The 22,861-nt window shown below is 61.4% G+C and overlaps 1 protein-coding gene across 4 annotated transcripts in view; it reads left to right on the top strand.

The window, feature by feature from the left end:
- The window catches only part of LGR6 (leucine rich repeat containing G protein-coupled receptor 6), an 86,099-nt gene that overhangs the window by 41,957 nt on the left and 21,281 nt on the right, over window positions 1–22,861 (top strand). For 3 of the 4 annotated variants that reach the window (XM_074351492.1, XM_074351495.1, XM_074351493.1), the window contains 2 exons: window positions 13,635–13,850; window positions 17,956–18,027. In XM_074351492.1, the coding sequence (XP_074207593.1) occupies window positions 13,635–13,850; window positions 17,956–18,027 (288 nt within the window). Of the gene's footprint in view, window positions 1–13,634; window positions 13,851–17,955; window positions 18,028–18,060; window positions 21,017–22,861 lie in introns of those variants that run through there. The other variant, XM_074351494.1, reaches the window with a different exon arrangement.

Raw genomic sequence — 22,861 nt, 5'->3', positions numbered from 1 at the left:
AGCCCGCTTCCCGCCTCCCTGACAGCCACACACCTGCGTCCTCTCTCTCTGGGTTTGCCTGCTCTGGGCGTCTCACATAAGTGGAATCCTGCAAAACACAGCTTCCTGTGTCTGCTCCTCTCACCTCACATGACGTGTTCCAGGCTCACCCGCGTGTGTGTTCACGGATCTGTCAGTGCTTTGTCCCTTTGAGGGCTGAACAGTGCTCCGTCGTTTGGGTGGGCCACGATTTGCTTACCTTTTGCCAGTTGGTAGACATCAGGTTGTCCTCGCTTTTTGGTTACTGTGAGCAGTGCTGCTATGAACATCTGTGTTTTCGGTTCTCCTGGGCATACAGCTGGGCGTGAATTTGCTGGGTCATATGGTAACTCTGTGTACAACTCTTTGAAGAACTGCCAAAACATCTTCCACGGTGGCTGCACTGTCCCACGCCCGCACCATCGCTGCAGGAGGGTTCGCGGGGCCCTGCACCCTGCCAGCGTGCGCTTCTGCCGCTCCGAGGACAGCCGTCCTGGCGGGTGTGGTGCGGCCCCTCGCTGTGGTCTGACTCGCGCAGCCCTGGCGACCGACGGTGTCAGGCCTCTTTTCCTGTGCCTGTTGGTCGTTTGCTCACCGTGTTTGGGGAAAGCCTGTTCAGACCCTTCGCCCACTCTTAAACCGGGTTGTCTTTTTCTGCTGCTGGTGTGCCGCAGGTCTTTAAATGACCCAGACGCAGGTGGAGCTCTGCCCTTCCTGGTGTGTGACTTGCCGTTTTCTCCTGTTCTGAGGCGTGTCCTTTCATTCCCATGACGGTGCCCTTTGGTGAGCAAAGGTTTTCATCTGGATGAAGGCCAGTTTATCTGCTTTTTCTTTTGTTTCTTAGACTTTTTTGGTGTTTTATTTAAGGAACTGTTGCCTAATCCAAGGTCAGGAAGATTTATGGCTGTTTCCCCCTAAAAGTCTTATGTCTTTGATCCTTTGAGTCAGTGTTTGTAAGTGCTGTGAGTAGAGGCCCCGTTTTATTCCTTGCCGTGCAGTTAGCGAGTTCTTTCAGCCAACACTTCATCGCCCCAAAGGCTGTTCTTTGAAAAGACTGTTCTTTACCCGTTGAATTGTCTTAGATCCTTGTTGATAATCAGTTGCCCATAAACACGCAAATTTATTTCTGGAGCCTCAGTTCTGCTCAGTTGGCCTCTACATCTGTCCTCAGGCCAGTGCCATCCCGTCTTGATCACTGTCGTTTTGTAGCAGGTTTTGAAATCAGGAAGTGTCAGTCCTCCCACTTTGTTCTTCTTTTTTAAGGTTGTTTTGACTATTCCAGCTCCCTGCATTTCCATGTGGATTTTAGGTGCAATTCAGTGACAGACATGTCACATCACACTGTGTCACCATCATCACATCCATCCACAGATCACCTTCTGTCTTACAAAGCTGGAAGTCTATGTCCACCAAAGGCAGCTCCCACCCGCCTCCCCCAGCCCCTGCCAGCTCGATTCCACCTTCTGTCCCTGTGAGTGTGCTGCTCTAGGGGCCTCCTGTGAGTGGAGTCGTGCAGCATTGCCCTCTTGTGCCTGACTCACCTCCCTGAGCGTCAGTGTTGCAGCAGGTGTCAGCACTGCTTCCCTTTAGCTGAGTAACACCCCACGTTCTGTTCACCCATCGTCTGCTGACGGACACTGGGCGCTTCCCCCTCTGGGCAGCTGTGATGATGCTGTGACCATGGGTTTACAAGCATCCCTCTGAGCCCCTGCCTCCCCCTAGTCTTTACGCAGAGAGCACCTTACCTTGACGCAGTGTGCGCCCCTGGGAGGCAGCGAGCATCCCCCGCGGTGGGCACTCTGTCCCGCGGTGCTGGCGGAGTCGGCTTCTCAGCTTCATGGGTGGGAAGCAGGCTGCAGCACAAGCATCTCGGCAGGTGCCGTGGCTCTGGTGCCCTGCACGAGCCTTGCCCCTCGCCCAGTGGGTGGTTCTGATCCCCTGGACCAAGGACAGTACGAGGGTCTATGTACGCTTGTAGTCTTGCTACCCTGGCCGGGCGTTGGAATCAGCAGAGGGAATCTGGATGATGTCATGCTCAGGCCCCACCCTGAACCGGGCTCTGGAGGTCCGGGGCAGGCCCAGGCGCCAGAGTTCTAAAAGCTCCTCAGGACGGAGAGGTGGGAACTGGGGTGGAGGTGGGTGGTACACGGGCTGCCCCAGAACACATGGCCCCCTCAGGGCAGGGACACGGCGGAGCAGCTCTCTGGACTGTGGTTCTGGCCGGGCGGACGGGAGGACACTCCTCCCACCTTCTGTCTGAGAGGCTGGGGCTCCTTTGGTTCTTGGAGTGAAGCAGGCGAAAGCCACATGTTATCATCTGTCTTCCTCAGTCCCCCAGCCCTGGGGCAGGAGAGATGCCAGGTTCGGCCTAAGTGTGCTTCTGGTCCAAGGCTAAGCTGTCATCTTCGTCTGTGTCTTCTCAGGCTTTAAAGTGGCAAGGTGCTTAAATTTTCTGTCCCAGCTGGAAGCCACCTGACTGTTTGACTTGCTTCCCTGGGCTGGAGGAGAGGGGTCCCGGCCAGTCTCCCCGTGTCGAGGGCTTCAGCGGGGTGCGGGGAACTCACAGGTCGATCAGCCGGGACTGAGGAGATATGTGTATGGGGACCAGGGCCTACAGGGTGAGGTCAGGGCTCCTGAGGGCCAGGAGTTTTAAGCAGAGCTCTGAAGAGGGAGGAGCATGCCTCTATGAAGGGCACCAACCTTTGCAAAGGAACAGAAACGAATAAACCATGAACTCTGGGACAGGAGGTGGGAGGGGGCGCACTTCCCAGATGAACAGGGGACTGGGGGCCTTCTGAGAAACGAGGCTGATGAGAGAGTCATTCCAGGCACAGGCTCTTGAAGCCCAAGCTAAAGGGTGTGGAGAGACCGGAAGCCGCGAGTGACTCTGAGCAAGAGGACAAGCCCAGAATAGGGGGGTGTTCTGTAGGTTGTGTGGGTGGGCGGCTGGGCGGACAGACAGACAGACAGACGGGTGGATGGACAGGTGGGTGGACAGACAGTTGGATGGATGGATGAACAGATGGACGGATGGATGGACAGACAGATGGGTGGATAGATGAACAGATGGATGAATGGACAGACGGATAGGTGGACAGACGGATGGGTGGGTGGACAGACGGAGGGATGAGTAGATGGGTGGGAGGCAGGGGTTGGGGAGGAGAGATTGACACCCCACCACAGTGACCGCGCACTGGTTCACAGGGAGCCTGGGGCCCTTGGGAGTGAGGGGGACAAACAGACAGTGGGAGGGACTGGAGCCCTGTGTGGGGAGGCAGAGCTGACGGCCTTTTCTCTTGCCTTTTCTTCCCGTTCTCACGCGGTACCTCTGGAAGAGTTAGTACCAGGCTTGGTTGTCCCTGTTTCCTGTGCTGCAGAGTGCGCTGGGACGGCCTCTCGGACACTGTTGTGTTGCTTGGTCCCCTAAGCCTCTGCCGTCGCTGCCCCCTCTCTGGAAGGTGGGGAAACCCGCCTGTTTCTTCCTGCACCGACCACAGCGCCCTTTGCCGAGGGCAGGAGTCCGGGCCCCGAGCAGCCACAGGCCCAGCTCTCACAGGCAGTCAGACAGCCGGGAAGTTCCCCCGAAACCAGCCTGCCGTCTGGAACCCAGCGGCTGGAGGCTGGGACATGGAAGAGTGCCTTTGGGAGTCCCCACCCCAGGATTCCGGGATTGTCACCCACAAAGCTGGCCTTCTGCCCAGATCTGTGGATCCAAGTCTCCAGGGGGAGCTTGTAAAGCTGCAGCTGAGTCTCCTCCTGCCTCCCTCCTGGAGGGCGGGTAATTATTTTTATAGATTGCTGCCCATTAAAACCCATGAAATGGCTTGGGGGCGTGCTCAGGTGTCGGCCTTTGATGTACACAAAGGAAGCACTTTCTTTGCCTCCTGGGGTTCTGGCCCCTCCACCGGCTCTCCCGGCAGGCGGGGCGGGGCAGGTGTCTGCACAGCCTGGAGAACCAGTTGGAATCGCCTTCTTCCTGATACCCTCCCTCTGGTGTGCTGGCTGCGGTGTCAGAGGGAAAGGCTCTTACGAGGCGAGGCGGCATGAATGAGAGCTAATGAAGTCACTTTCCTCCGTAAACGCAGGTGCAGGCCTTCCCTGTGGGCAGAGAGGGCGGGAGGGGCTGCCCAGCTCTCAGCCAGAGCGGGCAGGGGACACACAGACTGCCCTAAGGCTCCTTCTGCCTTCACCCCCGACACTCGGCCCGGCAGGCAGCAAGGCTGGCTTCCTCTCTGCCCTCCCCACTCTCTGTCACCTTGGGACGCTCCCCTCCACCCCCAGCCACTTGGTTCCAACACCAGAGTTTTCCTTTCTGGACTTGGAAAGGTCAAGCCCTGGTGGGGGGCCTGACAATGGGCTCCAGGGGTTGGGGGCTCGGACCTGAGGGATGCGACCCCATCGGACCTTGGCCACGATGTCCTCCTTGGGGGTGTTAGGGAGGCCACCCCGGGGCACGGGCCGTGGTGGTGGGGGTGAGGAACACCAAGTGGACCGGGGCAGGAGGGCAGCGGACGGGGCTCGGCGCCAGCCGCCCTCTCTGGCTCTGCCCTCTCCTTGTTCTGTGACCTTGACCCTTTCCTCCTGGGCTGCAGGGTGCCCTTTCAGCCCCCACCCTGGAACTAGTCTCTCTCTCAGGCAGTCCTCTGAACAGCGCCAGGAACGCCCAGAACTCCAGCCAAACAAACAGAGACGCACAGGCTGAAAGCCCACTGTGGGTGAGCTTCAGGGAGCGGCGCCCCCGGTGGCCTCCGGTCTCATCGGGAGGAAAACTTGGTGATACTGTTCGGAGGTCCCATGTCGTCTTGGCCTTCCTCCCGCCAGGACTGAGTGTCCTTCCCAGCCCTCCACCATTCTGGCCCAGAGCTCCCTGTATTCCAAGTCTGTGTCCCATTGCCCGAACTTTCTCTCAAAAAGCTATTATCCATTAATTAAAAGTCTACCTAATAATATTTGCCAGGTTTCCAAACACATTACAGGCAACTTCCACACTCTAAAGAAGGAATACTGTCCAAGGGGTAGAATTTGTCATCTTGAAATGCTTGTGGGCCTCGGGGGTCGGGGGCCGGCAGCCCTAAGTCTCTGCGTGTGACATGGCTCAGCAAGCCCTTGTCTCGGGGACATAGGGACACAAGCCAGGGGAACGTGTCCCAAGAAGACATGAACTCCTAGGAGGGCAGAGCCACAAAGGGGCTGGGAGCCCCTCCCCCTTGCTGGCTGAGCCCAGAGCGGGGAAGGGGCTTTTCCGAGGTCAAGAGCTCTGTCTCTGCAGGTTCAAGGCTCTTGCCAGCCTCCTGACCCCCGGGAGCTGTCCTCCTCAAAGCCTGCGGGTTCAAGTTCAGGTCCACAGGTGATCTCCTCCCAGCCACCTCCCTCCCCCAACCCCACGTGCTGCTTTGATTGGCACCTCGTCCCCTCGTCCACTTGGTGAAAATTCAGTGATTCCTCGAGGCCCAGGGCAGGCCTGTGCTACGTCCCCGTCCCCGATGAGCCGCTCCCACCTTCTGCTCTCAGGGCCTCACATGTAGACACAGCCTTGTTCTCTCACCCACGCACACGCTGCATCCCTATCTGTTGTTGCTTTATTCATCTTCCTCGTAGAACGTGGGCCTCTCCGGGGCAGGAACCACATCTTGCTCCGTCCAGACCCCAAATACCTGCACTGAGCCTGGCTCATGCCTTAGAGCCACGCTGTCCAGTGTGGTGGCCACTAGGCGCGGGTGGCCATTCAAATGGAATCAGCGTCAAGACTCAGCTCCTCGGCCACACCAGCCACCTTTCATGTGGCCAGGAGCCACGCATGGCTGGTGGCAGCAGCTCAGGGAGCCCTACTGGACGGTGCTGCCTTGAGGAGACCAGAGACGTCCTGCCCCAAGGGGATGGGACGCAGGCTGGGGAGCCCTCAGCTGCCCAGACAGCACAGACGTCAGTGCCAGGCACAGAGGAGCTAGGCTGGGGGGACCTCCTGTAACAGAGTCTGGGTCCAGTCACTTGGACTAAGGCTGGGTGCAACTTCCAGTGCAAACGCCCTGCCACTGCCCCAAGCTGTCAGCCCCCGAGGGCCCTGGCCGACCGCACTCCACATGGACGGGAGGGCCTTCCAGGCCGAGCGTGGGGCTCAAGCCCGGTGAGGGGAAGCCTCGTGGGGTTGAGTGGTGGAGGAGCTCTGGCTCAGCGTCACCCAGCTCCCCTCCCCACCCCACCTGTCACCATCCCAGGACGGAGAAAGAGGTCAGAGCTCAGAGGGAAAGGGGGACTCCCTCCCACGCACCTCCTGGGATCTGGGGCCTGGGGCGGAGGGGCAGCGCTGGTGGGATCCCACCCCCTGGTTCTGCGCAGTGTGGGGCATAAGGTGTGTGATGGGGTCCCTGGCCGACAGCCTCGGAAAACTGCTGTTTTCCTGGGTGCCTCCCACCTCCCCTGCCTGTCTCCTCCCCGCTCTCCTGGGCCTGCCGTCCGAGAGCCTCTCATAGGAGAACCTTTGACTTCCGCCCCTGACCCAGGCCTCTTGCCCTGACCCCTCCCCACTGACCTCACAGTGACCCACCTGCGGCCCTTTTCCAATTGGGACTGTCTCCCTGCCAGGCCCGTCTCACCCACCTCCACAGTGGGCGACCCCCCAGTGCGTCTCCTGCCCCGGGGTTCTCTCTGCTGTTCCTTTTGCTTTCTGCCCCTTCCCCTAACTCTACCTTCAGAAATCCCCTCCCCGAGAACAGCTCAATGTCGCTTCCTCTGTGAGGCCTCCCTGGATTTCCCACAGAGGGCCGGTCCCAGTTCCAGAGTATCTTCCACACACTCGACTAAAGTCAGCAGCTGTGGGTTTGAAGCCACGGGCTTTGGAGTCAGACCCTGGGCTTCACCTCGGAGCCGTTTCCTGCAGGCCAGGGGGGAGTGCAGGTGTCCTAGTCCACGGCGCCGGGGTGGAGGCCAGACACGAGGTTTATGTCGAGCGCTAGCTCACCGTGAACGCCAGCTACGGTTTTGTGCTGTTTTATTAAATATAAAGAGTCTAAGAGCTCCTCCAGAGGGAACACGGGCTCTCCCCGCGAAAGAGCGGAGCTGAGCACGGCGCTGCCTGGCGGTGGGCGCTTGTGCTGAGTGCATTCCACGCGATCCAGCGACCAGATGCTTCCTTCCCTTTGGACTGAATTTAATCCAGTCCGACTGCACTGAAGACAAAAGGAATGGCACTCGGGGCAGAATTGAGACTGACGTGTCGGGAGCACGTGGGGACCTGCTGGTCAGTGGGAGGTGCGCTACAGGCTTTGTGCAAACCCTGAGCAGGGTGAGCAGCCAGACGGACCCCCGCTCCTCGGAGATGCAGGGCCCTCCGTGCAGAGGCTGGCAGTGGCGGGAGGCTGGGGCCCACTGCCTGCGGGCGGCCCGGGCGCGACCTCAGGGCTCAGCTGGTGCCAGCCTGCCCTGTGCTCCCTCAGGTGCCAGTCAGGGTAACTGTGTCCACAGTGGCCGATTGCTTTCATTTTTCTCCATCAGTCTCCTCCCCTCCCCGACACCTGCCTCCCCCCAGCCAGAGCCAAGACGCCCCCTTCCCTGCCCTCTTCCCTCTCCTTCCTCCCCTGAAGGTGTGCTGCGTGCCAGCGTGTGCTAGGGCCGGGGATCCCCAGGAAAAGAGGCCGCCAGGGTCTGGCCCAGGGCAGATGGTCCACAGCCTGGCACCAAACCCACAGGCCTTGTCCTCAGGGCCTCTCCCCGAACTCTTCCTGCCCTCGCGCCCACAGTCGGGGAGGCAGAGCAGAGACCTGGCCACCACTTGGAGGATTTCTGGCTCGAGAGAAGGGCCGGGTCTGCGAGTGCCCTGCCTCCAGCTCAGAAGGGGTAGGCTCCACTGTTGCCCTCCTGAGCGTCTTAACCATTTTGAGCAAGGGCTTCCCACCCTCATTTTGTGTTGGGTCTTGAAAATTATATGGTGGGAGCATCTGCGAGGAGGGTCTGCATGGAGGGCCACTTTAAGGATGCCAGAGGCAGCCAGGCTGAAGTGGGTGGGGGTCCGTCATAGGATGAGAGCAGCTGGCCCATCTCTGAACATTCGGCACCCTGCCCTCCTGTCCACTGCCAGGGAGGGGATGCTCACATCCTCGGACTGGCGAGAGGCCCTCTCCTAGGCTGAGGGGACCACACCATGGGAGGGGCCTGGGAGCACCTTCTCTGATTGGAGGAGGCGGGATTGCTCCCTGGACTGGCTCTGGGGGGTCTCCTTCCGGCCACCTGTCCTCATGGACTTCAGGCCCTCTCTGCTTCTAAGGACCCTGTCCCCCCACTGCCGTGTCCCCCACGTCGTGTGGCTGGGAGCTGGGGGGCACACTCGCGGAATGGATCAGGGACCCCGCCCTTTCTCCTAGCTGACCCTGAGGCCTCTGGGGGCACCGGCCTGTAGATTCAAGGTCAGCTTGTGCCACCTGCTGGGCGTGGGGCTTCACGTGTGGGATCCCTGTTGAATGGCTGCCTGCGTGGTGACATGCGTGGTGAGGTGGCCGTCCACTGGGAGCCCCGAATCTGTCCCTCTGCTGGTGCACTTGACTGAGGTCTGGTAGGATACAGGGTGGATTCGAGAAAGACACTCCAGGGAGGGTCTGTTAGGTCAGTTTCATGCTCTGCGGGCTGTCAGGGGCCCCGGGCTCCAAACGGGAATGTGCCTCCTTAGCCCAGAGACGTGCGCACCTCTGTGTCGTCACGCCCAGGTAGGGGAGCCAGGCTGGCGGGAGGGGCCTCCCACCCCTCTGGGCACTGGGCTCACCTTCTCTGGGCCTCAGGCTCCTCAGATGAGGTGATGAGGCGGGGCCCCTTCAAGCTCAGGCACAAGAGTGTTCCGAGATCACTGCTGCTCCGGGGCCACAGTCAGTGAGAAGGCCCTCCGTCCCCTAAACCTCTTCCGTGGCCACTCGTTCCCCGTTAGGGTCTCGTCCCCTTCATTCCGCCAGGGGGCCAGGTGCCGACTCCCCAGGAGTCCGGTGCTCCTTGGCCGGCCCCCCGACCCCTGGGGCTTGGAGGGAAGGGGCCTCAAGCCTCCTTCCCTGTCTCCCCCTGGGGCGGGGGGAGTGCGAGCTCCAGGGTTTGCTGCCTCCTGAGCCCGGGCAAGCCAGAACTGACCTGAGACGTCCCTGCTCATCTGCCCGAGTGCCCCGGGGAAGAACTGAAACCAGACATCACTCCAGGAGCCCAGGCCCACGTGGGAGAGAGGAAAGGGCCGCTGACTTCATTCCAAAACGTACTTGGTGTAATTGGCCTCTTCCTCCTGCCAAACCCGAGTCTGTGGTGGACTGGCTCCCCCGCCTGGGATGGCAGCTGCTCCGAGGCTCCCCCCCCATGACGGGGGACCTGGCCCACATGCCCTCGAGGACAGGGTACCCTGGGAGCCTGACCCCTGACCCAGGGGTGAGGAGCTGCTCAGGAAGCACCCTGTCCTGTGGGGGCTGGGCAGAGACAGTAGAAGGGACCCAAGGATCGGGGCTCCTGGGGGCAGGAGAGACTCACAGAGGCGAGAGGGGGAGAGGAAGTAGGAGTCAGGGTGGCTCCATCTCCCCCCCATCCTCTCTGGACCCCTTGGGGAATGTGCCTCCAAGGGGGTGTCTGTCCTCTAGGTCAAAACCACCAGGAGGACCTACAGCCGCTGGTTCCTCCCTGAGCCCCAGGCTCCTCTGGGTGGCCTCCTGGTGAGAGGGACTGGGAGGCGGGAGGGCGGGCTCTGAGCCGTGCCCTTCGCATTCAGCCTCCAGATGGTCTTGTCTCAGGGAGGAGGGGGTAGTTAAGCCACACAGCTCAGGAGACTGCCCCCCACAGCCCCACAGTTAAACGAGGGCTCTGTGCCTAGACCCGTCTCGAGGCCAAGGCCACACTCACAGGACCCCCAGGCTGAGAGCTGCCACGTGACGTGCCGAGCCAACATATCGGAACGGTTACTCCCACCCGTCTGAAATTCCAGTGTAGCTGGGCGCTGTCCCAAGTATTGCCTGGGACACACTTACACTAAAAATTGCTCATCATTTATCTGCAACTCAAATTTAAATGGGCAACATGCATTTTTATTTGCTAAATCCAACCATGCTGCCCTGGGTCCATGTCCCACCACCAGCCCACCTGCCCTTGTGGAAATTCATGCAAATTCAGGCCTGACCGACTTCTCCCACTGCCGTCCCATGTCCTTCGTTTGCCAGTTTGCCGAATTTCCCCCTTTGGCACATCCCTGTCCCAGGAGCGCTGAGGTACGGGCGAGTCTCACTGAAGCTGAGCAGCAGTGGGGGCCCAGCCTGGCAGAAGAGGCCTCTGAGGCCCTCCAGTCTCTGGGTTGCACCAAACGCAGGAGATCAGGGCCATGGTGATGTGAGGAAGTGGGCACATGCGTGTGTAAGGGCACACATGTGTGCTCACTCTACACACACACAGGCAGCTCCCAGACGCTGGTCACGGCCTCACTGGCTCCCAGGGCTCCTCAAGGAGGCACTCAGGTCCTTACCCTCCTCGGGCCCCCAGGACCAGCGTCCCAGGTGGTGAGCACGTGGTCAGACACCTGGCTGGAACCCCAGCCCAGCAGCCCTGCAGCCTTGGGCCGCTCTGTGAAATGGAGCTGCTCAGACATCACGGCCAGGACGCAGACCTCACACCTGGCGCTGACCTGACACGTGACGGGGCTCATCAGGGGATCAAGGTACCGCTGGTGTCATGGCGTCACTGGGGGCCACACCCAGCCCAGGGCTTCAGTGGGGGCACCACTGTCCTGGGTTCCCTCCAGGCCTCCAGCAGCTAAGCCGCCCCTCTCCCCATGAACTCATTCACTTGTTTACTCAAGATCACTGCCGGGCACCGTCTGTGAACCACGCGGTGTGGGCGTGCTGGAGCCTGGGGCCTGGTGATAAAACCAGGAGCAAGGCCCCCAGCACAAGCCGGGCCCCAACCACCGAGGAAACGCTGCAGCCTCCCTCTCCCATCCAGCCGCCCAGCCACTGCACCGGAGCATCAGAAGCTCTGGAAGGCCTGGCTCAATGCTTCAGGGACATTAATGTGCTTCAGACTCAGGGGACCCTCCGGAAGTCAGGTTAGAATTCAGGCTCTGACTCCCTAAGTCTGGGATGGGGCTGAGATAATGCCCTTCTAACGAGCTCCCAGGTGGTGGCGAGGCCGATGGTCCTGGACCATGTGCTCGAGGAAGCTTGATGCCTCTGGGGGTGGGGGTGGAGCCGGCGAGACAGGCTGGAGAATGTAGCTCAGGCCCCCTCGGTGGGCTGGGCACGCAGGTGTGTGAGAGCTCGGGACTGTTGCTGCGGCAGTGGTGGGGTGCTCTGGGAGCACTCCAGGTCTGCACAGAGATCAGTGAGGCACATAAACACTGGAGGTGTGTGGAGTGTGCGGGTAACACAGGTAACAGAGACGTGTTCTCTGGAGCTGGATTGCCTGGGTTGAATCCCAGTTTCACTGCTTACTACACATGGGACCTTGGGCGAGTTACTCAACCTCCTGCACCTCCCCATTCTCGTCTGCAAAACGTCAATCTCATGGGCCATGAAAATGGAAGGACTTGATGCGTGTAGCGCCCGTGGATCACAGTAGTGCACACTGAGTAATCGTGGGCTCCAGTGTATGAGGAGGGACCAAAATGAGGCTGGAAGTGGAGGATCAGGCCAGGCAGGGCCCCCCGGGGTCTGTGATGGGGCTGTTCTGGGAGCCGAGGAGCCCAGGCATGCTCCAGGGGTGGGGGAGCCCAGGTGGAGGGCACTTCATGGGCAGGAAGGAGGCCGGGCTGGTGTCCTTCAAGCACTGCTAAAAAGACTCCCAGAACTGCTGGACGCTGGAGCCTGGCAGGCCAGCCCTACAGCCACCCAGGCCAGAGCAACAGGGAACACCCCCAGCAGGGGCACTTTGGGGGACGGGATGTGGCCGTACCTTTCTGACGAGATGGTTGTGCAGGCTCCTGTCTCTTCGCTGGTCTTCGGCCTCCAGCATGGCCCCTCTCCAGCACCAGGAATCCTGCTGTGTGTCCGCGTCCTTTGCTGGAAACCCTCGTGGCTCCGCGTTTCCCTGACAGCGTTGCTCGCAGGCCCTGGCACACCGGCTGCACCTGCCCTTCTCTCCCGTGCTCCCCTCCCCTTCCCGAAGCCCCACTGGCCACTTTCATCCCCCACAATTGCCCTCTACTCCCTCTGCTGGGATCTACCCCCCACCCTGACCTGCCGCCCACCCCCCGGGGCCACCAGGCCCCCATGTGGCATCACTTTCTCCTGCAGCCTCCCCTGTGGTCACCCTGCTCCGTGACTGTCAGTCCGACCCTCCCACTGAGTTGGAGCTCCGCGGGGAAGGGCGGAGCTCCGTCTCCTGCGCACCTGATGCTTATCCGGCACTTTGCACCCTGTCTGTGCATAGAACATCAGGGCCTCGTAGAAACAGATTCCAGGCCCCGCCCGACAGCAGAAACAGACCGTCCACAGTGTTTCCACCTGTGGTCCCCAGGCGACCCCTGCCACATCAGCCATGAGGGTCTGGCGGCCATTGGAGGCTGGGGACTGGAGGCACCGGCCCTCACTGAAGGGATAGTGGCCTTTGGGTCAGGTTGATGTGGGTGGAGGCCTCTCCTCGTTGCAGCTGTCAGGCCCTGTACTGGTCGGCTGCTCTCCCGCGACGCCTGCAGGTGGGCGCCTGCCACTGGGATGGAAGGGAGTCTCCCCTCCACCCCGACCCAGGCACACAGATTCTTCTTAAGGGTCCGGATTATGGGGCCCTCGGGCCTTTGCAAAGGAGGGCTGAGGTCTCCGCGACACAGGTGCCATATGCTGGCTGTGTGGAAGAGCCAGGCCTCAGCACAAAGCCCCCTCAAGACAGCAAAGTCCAGGAGCAGACCCAGGGTCACAGGCCAGCTCGTCCCGTCCCGTGGGGCCAGCTGCAGGGGGTGGGGCTCAGCCCAGGTCCCTGACCAGGAGGTGTGGTGGGAAAGGGCATCACTGCCTGGACTTACCTGTAAGAAGCCAGGGTGGGCTGTCTCCTGTCTTGCTGGGTTGCCAAGATCCTCCAGAACTCACATCAGAAGTCCTCCTGCCACCTTGGACCCTCTGGTTGTGCCCAGACAGGGTCACCCCCCCCCCCGTCAGCCTACCTGCTCTGAGAAGCAGCCTCACCTGTGGCCATCAGCCAAGCAAGGAGCCCATCAAACAGCTGGGTCCCTGGGAAGTCGGGGAGCAGGGGCTCCGGGGTGGGTGGTGGGAGTGGCTTGCATCTTTGGGGAGGCATTTTCTTTTCCGTGCAGAGGGCAGGGTCGTCCCTCTGTCGACGGTGGGAGCATCTCTGTTGTCTGGCCCTGGAGTGGCGAGGCTCTGGAGGGATGGTATCTCCCAGGGGAGGGGAGCCACAGTTCAGAGGGGAGCATGGGGTGGGGAGACGTGTCCACACTGGGCTGCGGGTCCAAACTTGGGTCACCAATAGGAACAGATGGCTGACAGGGTCAAAGGAATCGTGGGGTGGGGTGGGGGTGCACCACAGGAGCTTGAGGAGGTGGGACACTGGGTGCAGGCTGGCCTTTGGTCCCGGGCACCTTGAAGGCCCTGTGGGGTCCTGCCGGCCAGCTGGCTCTCAGTCTGCACCTGCTGGGACTCACCTCTCCACCCTCTCTCCACCAGGCGCCTCGATGCCAACCTCATCTCCCTGGTCCCGGACGGGAGCTTCCGGGGGCTGCCCTCCCTCCGCCACCTGTGGCTGGACGACAACGCGCTCACCGAGATCCCGGTCAGGGCCCTCAGCCACCTCCCCGGCCTGCAGGCCATGACGCTGGCCCTCAACCGCATCGCCCACGTCCCCGACCGCGCCTTCCAGAACCTCAGCAGCCTGGTGGTGCTGTGAGTGCCGCCCCCACCAGTGGCTCTGCCCTCTCTGAGCTTCTCCTCATTCTCCCCAGGGCCAGGAAGGGGGGTCTCCTGTTGACCCTCCCCACCAGAGGCCGGAGAACAGGAGTTAAGCTGCCACCCTCTGGGCTGGGACGTGCAAGTGCCATCGCCACACCGTGCCAGCTGGAGGGCACGTTGGGGCCTGGGATGAAGTCCTCCGCATTTGGCGGTCGGGCGACGGGCCCTGTCTTACGCTCTGGCACAGGGACAGGATAAATTCAGCTCATTCCCAGGCCTGGAGGGGCGAGGAGAGCTACCATGTGCAGTTAGACGGCTGAGCCCCGTCAGGGTGATGACCAGGGAGACGGCATTCCTGGCAAGAGTTGGAGACTGGGGTTAACTCTGCCTTCCGAGGGGAAGTGTGGGGTGCAGACTCACTCCTGGCTAATTGCTGTGCGGGGCTGGTAAGTTCCCAGGGTAATTACTAAGGGCTTGGAGGTCACAGGGAATTGCTCTGGGTTACATGCTAATTGCCGAGGGATGCGCCTGCTCGTGACTCTGCCAAAGTTGCCTCCTCTGCACTTTGAAATCTGGTGTGATTCTCCAAACTGGGGGCAGGAGGCAGGGGTGACGCTTAGTGCACCTGAGAGACAATAAAGCAGGCCCAGGTCTGTCTAATTCTGTCCTGGGAGACCTGAGAGGCAGGATGGACGTCCCTCTGGACCATGTCCTCCTGCCAGCATGGCCGAACCAGCCCTTCTTCTGGGCGGTGGGGTCTTGACAGAGGGTAAGCAGAACAGAGTGGCTGATTCCAGCTTCAGCGACGCCCCTGCGACATCCTGCTGTTCACTGTGGGTAAACGGGGTCAGATCTCCAAGACAGGTCTCCGGGGAGAACAAGGGCCTCTCAAGGGAGCCCTGGGGGCCATGCAGAATCAAGCACCGGACAGCCAGCCCACGTTGCAGGGTGACTGTGGGCAGGATGGCGCATGACTTGTGCCAAGGGAGCCAGATGCTGAGATGCGTCACGTGAGCTCGGGCTGCTGGAGCCAAGGGGGAGGCCGCCAGGGGAGGGTCCTGGGCCGGGAAGGTGAGGACAGGTGAGGGCAGGCTTCCAAGCAGGTGTCAGTAAAGACGGGGTCGGGTAGGGGGAGTTAGGGTGTCACTGTCAGCGAGCAGTCCAGTTGGGGGAGAAAAGGCCGGGAAGGTGAGTTTGGGGCACAGGATGTCTGAGCGGGGGGTTGGCTTGTCTGCAGTGTGGGGGGAAGCCAGGGTGGAAAGAGGGCACTCAGGGACGCCAATCTGAAGACGGGTGGGGACAGGGGAGACAGGCGGGAAGGCTGGTCAGGAGGCTTCCCGAGAGGCAGCGCAGCCTGGTTCAGGGAGAGGTGGGGGCCTGACGGCTCTGAAGGAAGAATCCACTGGTTGAGAGGTTTTCAGAGGGTGGGACTCAGAGTCTGGCTGGGGTGGGGCTTGGGACACTCAGCTGCTGCAGACCCAGGAGGGTGGGGGGTGTAGAGGCCAAGGGACTAAGGGGAGAGGCCTGGCCACAGAACTGAGAGCAAGAACCGGCCCCTCCCACGGGCAGCGCCAGAGCTCCGTCCCTGCCCTTCCCGGCCTCCAGCTCCCGAGGGGAGGTGGGAGAGAGGCTGCCCGTGGCAGGTGACCTTGGAGGGGAGAGGAGGCTGGGAAAGCCTTCCAGGACCAGGGATGAGCTGCGAGAAAACCTGGGGCAGAGAAGAAGGATGGTGTGACAGGAAGCAGGAGAGAAGTTCTGGTGAACACAGGCAGTGGAGGGCGTCTGGCTGGAGCGAGGGGGCCAGCAGGGGCGCAGGGGCTTCTTTTGACCCGAACCCTGGGCCTGCGTCTTCTGCCACGGCTGTGGCCCTGGGGACCTCGAGGGGTATAATGGGGCGGCGGTGCCGTCCTGTATGTAGGCCATACCTCTGCATCTGACTCTGAGCCCCAGCCAGCCTCAGCACGCCTCGGGTAAAGGAGGGTTCGGAGGCCTGGAGCTGGACGTGCGGGAGCTGAGGCTGCGTGGACCAGAGCTGCCTGGGGCGGGGTGGAAGTGAGGCGCAGCGGGAGGCAGGGTTTGCTGCGGGTTGGGTAACAGGTGTGGAGGAAATGGGAAAAGTTAGAACCCAGCGAAGGGGGATGGTTCATTCCCAAAGGCAGAAAGGGAGTGCAGTGTTTTATCCATCAAACGGAAAGTCCCCATGGGAGGGGTCTGCCTCCCCCCAGGGATGGAGCAGGTGGGGAAGGACTCGGTTCTGTCAAGAACCCCCATGCTGGGCGGGTGTGCCTGCCGCCCCATGTGAGCGCCTCGGAGGCAGCCGATGTCTTCCTCCTGCACAATTTCCTTTTCTTGCCTGAAGATGTTTCTTAACCCTTGACCTTTCGTAGCCTGGCGAGAAAGTGGCAGAACGTGGGGCAGTCTGCACCCGGTTTTCCTGAAGCAATGCAAGCTTTGACCTGCGGATTCCGCTCTCCCTTCAGGGAATTTCTTCTGTGCCACCTTTCTGAATGCGTCTTCTGTCTCCTGTTTGGACGCCGTCCCTCGGAGACACCCATGCCCTGTGTGGAGGCACCTTTGTGTCCTCTGCTGTCTTGGCCGTTTGGTCTCGCGCAGCCTCACTCCGCGCCCATCACTCAGCCCGTCTCTGACCCCAGCCTGCCGTCAGCAGCTCCCTGTCTCACGCTCATTGGCTGGTTTTTCCAGGATGCAGTTTTGTCCTCAGTGTCATTTTCCCTTTCATTTAAACTTTCTGTCTTTGAAAGAGCGTCTGTTTGTGGCAGAAGGCAGTTGTGACAAACGTCCTCTGTCCCTCGCTCGCTCACCAGCTGCATTTCCTTCTGGGCCCGGACCTTTCCCTGCGTTTGCACCATCTCCCCTCTCCCTCCATCTCCACCCGCCACCGCGGGTCTTTGTTCTGGCTTCTGCTGTGTCATCTTTGGGCTCCTCAGTCCCCTCCAAGTGGCAGTTTGTGGGCCAGGTTGTGGGTAAATTAGGGTCTGCCCACCTGGCGGTGCGTGCGGGTAGGGGAGCGTGCTCTGAGGGTCTCTCCGCAGAGTCAGCCTGTGTTAGCTACAAGCTCACTCCCCGCGCCCAGGAGTTCCCTTGGGCTTCAAGTTGCTCCTCAATTCAGTGAGGAGCCTGGACCCTTCATGTCACTGTCCCCTTTCACCTGTCCCCTTGGAAGCCCACGCGCAGTGGGGAGAGAAAGACAGACTGGGGATTTCAGGGAGAACCTTCGGGATTTGGGGTTTTTGCCAGTTTGATTTCTGGACCGAGAGGCCGACGAGGGGCCAGCACGTTTGCTCGGCCTCCAGTTCTGGCCGTTTGTCCACGTGAGGCCGTGTGTCTGCCCTTGTCTGTTGCTACTTGCGGTAATTGCTGTGGGGCAGGAGCCTTGTTTCTGCTGTTTTCGTTCCTTCCATTGGGAGCCAGAGAACGGCAGGCCAGCACCTACTTTCAGTCACTCTTGACCTTGGGAGCCTCTCCCAGACTGACCTCCCGCCTCTCTCCCAACACGTGCTCCGGCCAAACCCTCACCATCCCGCACACCCCACCGCCTCACCTGTGTCCTCCGCCCGGCAGGCCCTTCCCTCTGCGTGTCCGCACCACGACCCTCGTGATCCTGTGCTGGACACGGCCCCCATGAAGCCCTCCCCAGCTCCTCTGGCCTCGCCAGTTGCCCATTTCCGAAATCGCCCACAGCTCCCTCCAGCTCTAACAGAAAGCGTGGCCTTCAACTGCACGGGGTCTGCAGTGGTTTGCTGTTGGCTCCCAAAATGCGTCTGAGTCAGGCAGGCTGCATCCTGGGAGCAGGACCTCAGAGGAAGCCTCAGCCTTGGGCCTTGTCACTGAGCCCCTCCCCACGGGCCTGGCAGGAGCCCGCTTTGGCCTTGGCCCCGGCACCCCTCTGGCTTTTTCCTTCCATGACATCTCAGCAGTGTAGCCCGTGGTCAGTCCTGCCTTGGAGGCTGTGACTTCAGAAGTCCATCCCGGCCCAGTCACTTTCTGGCCCCTGTGGCCGCTCAGTCCGCTCGTCTGCTGCCCCTCCCCCAGCCGGATGCTGGGGCACCTGTCCTGACACGTCTGTCCTCCCACACAGGCATCTGCACAACAACCGCATCGAGCACCTGGGGACCCACAGCTTCGAGGGGCTGCACAGCCTGGAGACTCTGTGAGTGCCGGGTTGTCGGTGGGGGGCACCCTGCTGCCTGGGGCCGGGGATCCCGCATCCAGGAGGGTGGGGGCAGCGGGCAGGCCAGCAGGACTGGGCTGCTGGGATGTGGCCCTTCTCTGGAGTGTCACTCCCAGAGGATTCCTTCCTCCTTTGGGGGTTGGAGATGCCCTCTGGGGGTTCAGGGTGGCCCTGCCCACGGAGAGACCAGAACGATGAAGCTGTTAGACAGAAGTGGGACTGCCAGGAGAAGCTGGGCGAGTCTGGGTACGAAGCCTGGGAAATGGAAGGCTTGGGTGGGCGGAGGCGGACGTGGTGGCCGTCCTGACGTCTGCTGGAGGGGGGTGCTGATGATGCCATCTGACTAGCTGAACGGCTGCTGGGCAGGGCAGCCAGTCGGCGCCCAAGCTGCTGATTCTTGAAAAGCCACATTATTCACACATCATCATCCTGGAATTCAGTTCAGGTCAGAATGCACCCAAGCCCTCCCCCATCTCCTCTGGTGTCCGCCAGTCCCTGGGGAGTGGGCTGTACTGGCCCCAAATGAGCACAGAGCGGGCCAGGATAAGCACGCCGGCCCGCCAGCTGATCCCGCAGCTCCCACGAGGGGTGCGCTGGGGTTCGCAGAGAGGAGGTCCCCCGGTCACCGAGTGTGAGCCCCGGGCTGGGGAAGGGCTCCCGGTGTCAGGGGCCTGGTTAGGTTTCTCTCGCCCCCTTGCTGTGCCCCCCAGTCACACACCAGCCCCTCACCCCACACACAGGCGTCATTCTAGAGCTGCGAGGGTTTCAGGAAACCAGAGAAAAAAACACTGGGATGAGTTGTGACCCGAGGAAGCAAGAGTTGGGGAAAACCATTTGGCAAATCCAAGCCAGAGGCCTGGGCCTGGGCCGTCTGCGTTTGCGGCGGCCGAGGGAAGGGGATGGGGAGGTGGAGACCAAGGCACGGGCTGTCCTGTGCTCCACCCGACAGGAAACACAGTCAGGACCTCTCCTGACTGCTGTGTGTGGCATGGGCCGCGTGCCTCCCCCTCCTGCTGTTGCAGGCAGCCAGACAGTGAAACTGGACAGTCAAGGCTGCTGGTTCAACGTGCCGCGAAATAGAGGTCAGGGAGCTGGCGTGGCCACCACAGTTACCCCCCGACAGGACGGAGTGGACTGAGGGCGGGCGAGCTGAGAAACATGCTTGGAGTCCCCAGCTAGTCCTCAGCCTTCTGGGCATGTGTGCTCCGTTCTGGGAGCTGGGGGACCCTGCCGTAAGGACGGCCTTCACCCCTGAAGGCCATGCCACAGCCGCCCCACCTTGGGGGATCGGGAGGTTGGGAGCACGTCTGGAGCTGCTGGGCACCGCAGAGTAGCAGGGCGTGCGTACGTCTGCCCAGAAGCCGGGCTGGGCACACACTGGGTGGGGCTGTCACCCCTAAAAACCCGACTAGCAGCTACTTCTCCACTTCTGGGGCGCGCTGCTCTTTCCCAGCGAGCCCTGGATGGCTGCTCGGGCCGTCTGGCTTCACGGGCGCTGGCTGAGCTACAGAGCAGCCCTGCCGCCGGTGCCCTGTTCCTATCCTCCGCTCGCCACGTGGCCCCGGCCTGCACCCACTTTGCAGGTGGGTGGCCCAAGGCAGAGTGAACAGCACCACGGAGGCAGAGCTGCCTGGCGGCCAAACCTGCAGCCCCCGCCTCAGACGCCCGCTCTCCGGGCTGGGCCCAGTCGTGGTCTCTGCGGGCCTGTCCACAGTCCTGGTGACGAGGCCTCACGGCGCTGGTGCGTGGGTGACAGTTGATGGGTGTGGCGCTCAGACGGAGCCCGGTGCGCTGTGCTGGGGACGTGCGCCCCCCCCTCCTCTCCACCTCCCCCCAGGGCCTCACTCTCAACACCCTCCTGCCCCTCCCTTGAGGGGCAGGTTCTTCTTCCAACTTTTGATCTGAAATTAAAACAGGGGAGAGGGCACTCTTTAACCTCCATCGCCCCAGAGCACGGCTGGGGGCCTGGGGGCAGCCAGATGTGCAGGGAGGAGTGGCTGGGAGAATAAAAGGAGGCAGGAGATGGCAAACCTTTCACTGTTGCGTAATTGGCTTCTTCAGGGAAGGGCAGGTCCCCTGGGGCCCCATCATCTGCCACTTAGACCCTCTCATCTGTGCAGCGGAGGCAAGATCAAACCCTCCTGCCTGAGCGCTGGGTTGGGTGGGTCTGCAGGCTCCTCTCAGGAGGGAGAGCGGCCCCAGCCCTTCCCCTGGCCAGGGCGTGCACGCACGGCCACCCAGCCGCCGCACCACACGCAGGAGGGTGCGCAAGCCCGTCGAGCACATGCCGGGCGGCCCTACCGTGGCACGGGGACACTCATGGCAATGTGGCTTCTGTCACGACCTCTGCACTGGAGGCCCGGCCGCCCGGGCCCCACCCCGAGTCCACCTCTGTGAGCCGGGTTGGCCGGAGCAGGAGGCCTCCCCTCAGTGCGCGGGCGCCCCCATCGGCACCTCGATGGGCCACGTCAGAAGCCGAGGAGGAAGTGAAACCAGCACACCGAAGCCCTCTCTCCAAAAGAGCCGAGCAAGGCAAGGTGGCCGCAGGGCCGGGCCAGAGCGGCCGTGTGGCTCTCCCGCGGAGCAGAACAAGCATGCAGGCCGCGGGGCGGCTCTGCAGAGGTGCGACCGCACCAGGAGAGGCTCTGGGGACAGCACTCCCGCTCCCCGAGGCATTCGCCACCAGTCCCAACCTGCCAGGCAGACAGGGTGGGCTCTGCCCTGTGACCACGCCTCCCTTCTGCGCTGCCCCCCGGAAAACACAGCACCAGAGGTGGGCCAGCCCAGCCTGTGAAGTACTCGCTCCAACACTTTCCAGAGGAGAGCAAACCCAGAGATGTGGGGTGAGGTGCCCGAGTTTCTACAGTTTGTACGTGACTGTCAACCACCAGAACACCAACCTCCGGCTCCCGGGAGCGCAGATTGACTGCAGGACTTCCCAAGTGTCTGGGCTGAGAAGTGAGAGAAGGTAGGACCCCAAGCGGCTCTGGGAAGGTTCCCCAGGGCCCTTAGGTCAGTGTTAGGAAGTCATGCCTGGAGACCAAGGGTGGTGTTCAAGCTGTTGTGAGGCCCTCTAATCCCCAGCGTGGCACCACAGCGAGAGAGAGGGGAGCGCCTCACAGCCCCCACAGTGCCTGTCCCAGCGCCCGGGGCCCCGTGGGAGCTTAGCTGGCGCTGCTCTTCTCTCCTGCCCTCCCGCTTACTGCCCGAGGGACACAGCGAGCCTTTCCTCCCCGGCCCCCCTCCCTCCTTCGCAGCACGTCTGAAGGCAGCAGGAGGGTGCTGCCCATGGCGACATTTCGTGGTGGCCCATGGCGTGACCCATCTCCTGTGTGGGGCGGGCCGGGATGCCGGGGCAGTCAAGGCGTGGACATTGTGTCAGTTTCCTGTGGCTGCCGCAACACATCGCCACGAGCTTTGTGGCTTAAAAAATATAAACCCAGAAATGTGTTTCCGCACAGTTTTGAAAGTCAGAAGTCGAAAGTCAGGGTGTCGGCAGGGCTGGTTCCTTCGGGAAGGTCTGAGGCCTCTCCCGCTGCCTGGGGCAGTTGGCCATCCCTCGTGCTCCTGGGCTTGGGGGTGCGTCCTGGTCGTCTCCACTTCTGTCTTCTCATGGCCTCTGCAAGTATCCTCTTCTTAAGAGGACCCCGGTCGTTGTGTTTGGGGCCCACCCTGGCAATCCAGGGACCTTGAGGAGATCCTTAATTATGTCTGCAAAGACCCTTTTCCTAACTAAGATCGCCCGCAAAGGTTCCCGGGGTAGGCCTGGGACATGTGTTTTGGAGACTACAGTTCAGTCCACCGCGGCTGCCCTCGGGTAGGCTCCGTGGCAGGGCCCTCAGGGGCAGTTGATGGTGGCAGGGGTCCAGACCGTCTCGGGCACGTTAGTAGATGGGGCGGGGGTCCTCGCTGACATGGGTCGGGGGTCAAGGGGAGTCTCGTTGATTTGCCTCCTAGTTTTAAGGCAGGTGCCGATCATTCCACAGATAACTCCCTGCAGTTAAGAAAACTGAAGTTTTTTTCTGAAAGACTGCTGCTTCTCCTGTCTCATTTCTCACCCCCACACCCGACCACTTGTTGAGGAAGACAGAGCAGGAGTTACACGTCCGTGGTCACAGGTGGGGAAGCTGAGGCGGACAGCGGCTGGCCTGCCCGAGGGACACAGCTAGTCAGAGCCAGGATGAGAGCGGGGCTGCCAGGCTTCGGCCCGTGCCAGCCGGTCAGAGCGCGGCCTCTGAGGCTAACCCGTAAGACGTGAGGAATTCTCTCCTCACCAGTTCTTAATCATCTTACATTTGTGGGCTTATTAGCTGCAAACTTGTGGGGGTTTGTGGCTCAGAGAAGAATTTATTTTCCATATAAAACTTTTCTTCTGGCTGTTCCCACAGAACCACTAATGACTTCTGACAGGCAGAAAACCCAGCTCCCAGTGCGTCTGCCGTGCACCGCAACCAGGGTGGGTCATCAGTCGTTCTCCCAGCAGACACCCCTCTCCCACCACCCGGCCCTGGGGTAGCCAAGCCCACCGTCTGACCCTGCTGTCACTGCTCCCTTCCTCCCCAGCCGGCGGCAGGGCCGAAGCTTCTGCTTGGAATGTCCCCTTGCCCCAGGCACCCGGCCAGCTGGTCTGGGATGGAGGGGGTGGGAAGCTGTGGGACGGGTGGGGAGCCCGCCTGGTGGGGGCCCCCCCGCAACCCCTGGGCAGCAGCTTCCCTGGCTGATACCGTGGAGAGTAAGGGAATTCAGGTCCGACCCTCAATCCCTGTGGGAAGGAGGAGCTGGCAGGAATCGGAGCTCAGCACTCCTTTCTCTT

This window comes from Camelus bactrianus, chromosome 23 (genome assembly GCF_048773025.1).
Source record: "Camelus bactrianus isolate YW-2024 breed Bactrian camel chromosome 23, ASM4877302v1, whole genome shotgun sequence".
In the NCBI taxonomy this organism is placed as follows: domain Eukaryota; kingdom Metazoa; phylum Chordata; class Mammalia; order Artiodactyla; family Camelidae; genus Camelus; species Camelus bactrianus.
Note: the sequence above shows the minus strand (reverse complement) of the source record. Positions and strands in the feature narration are given on the sequence as shown.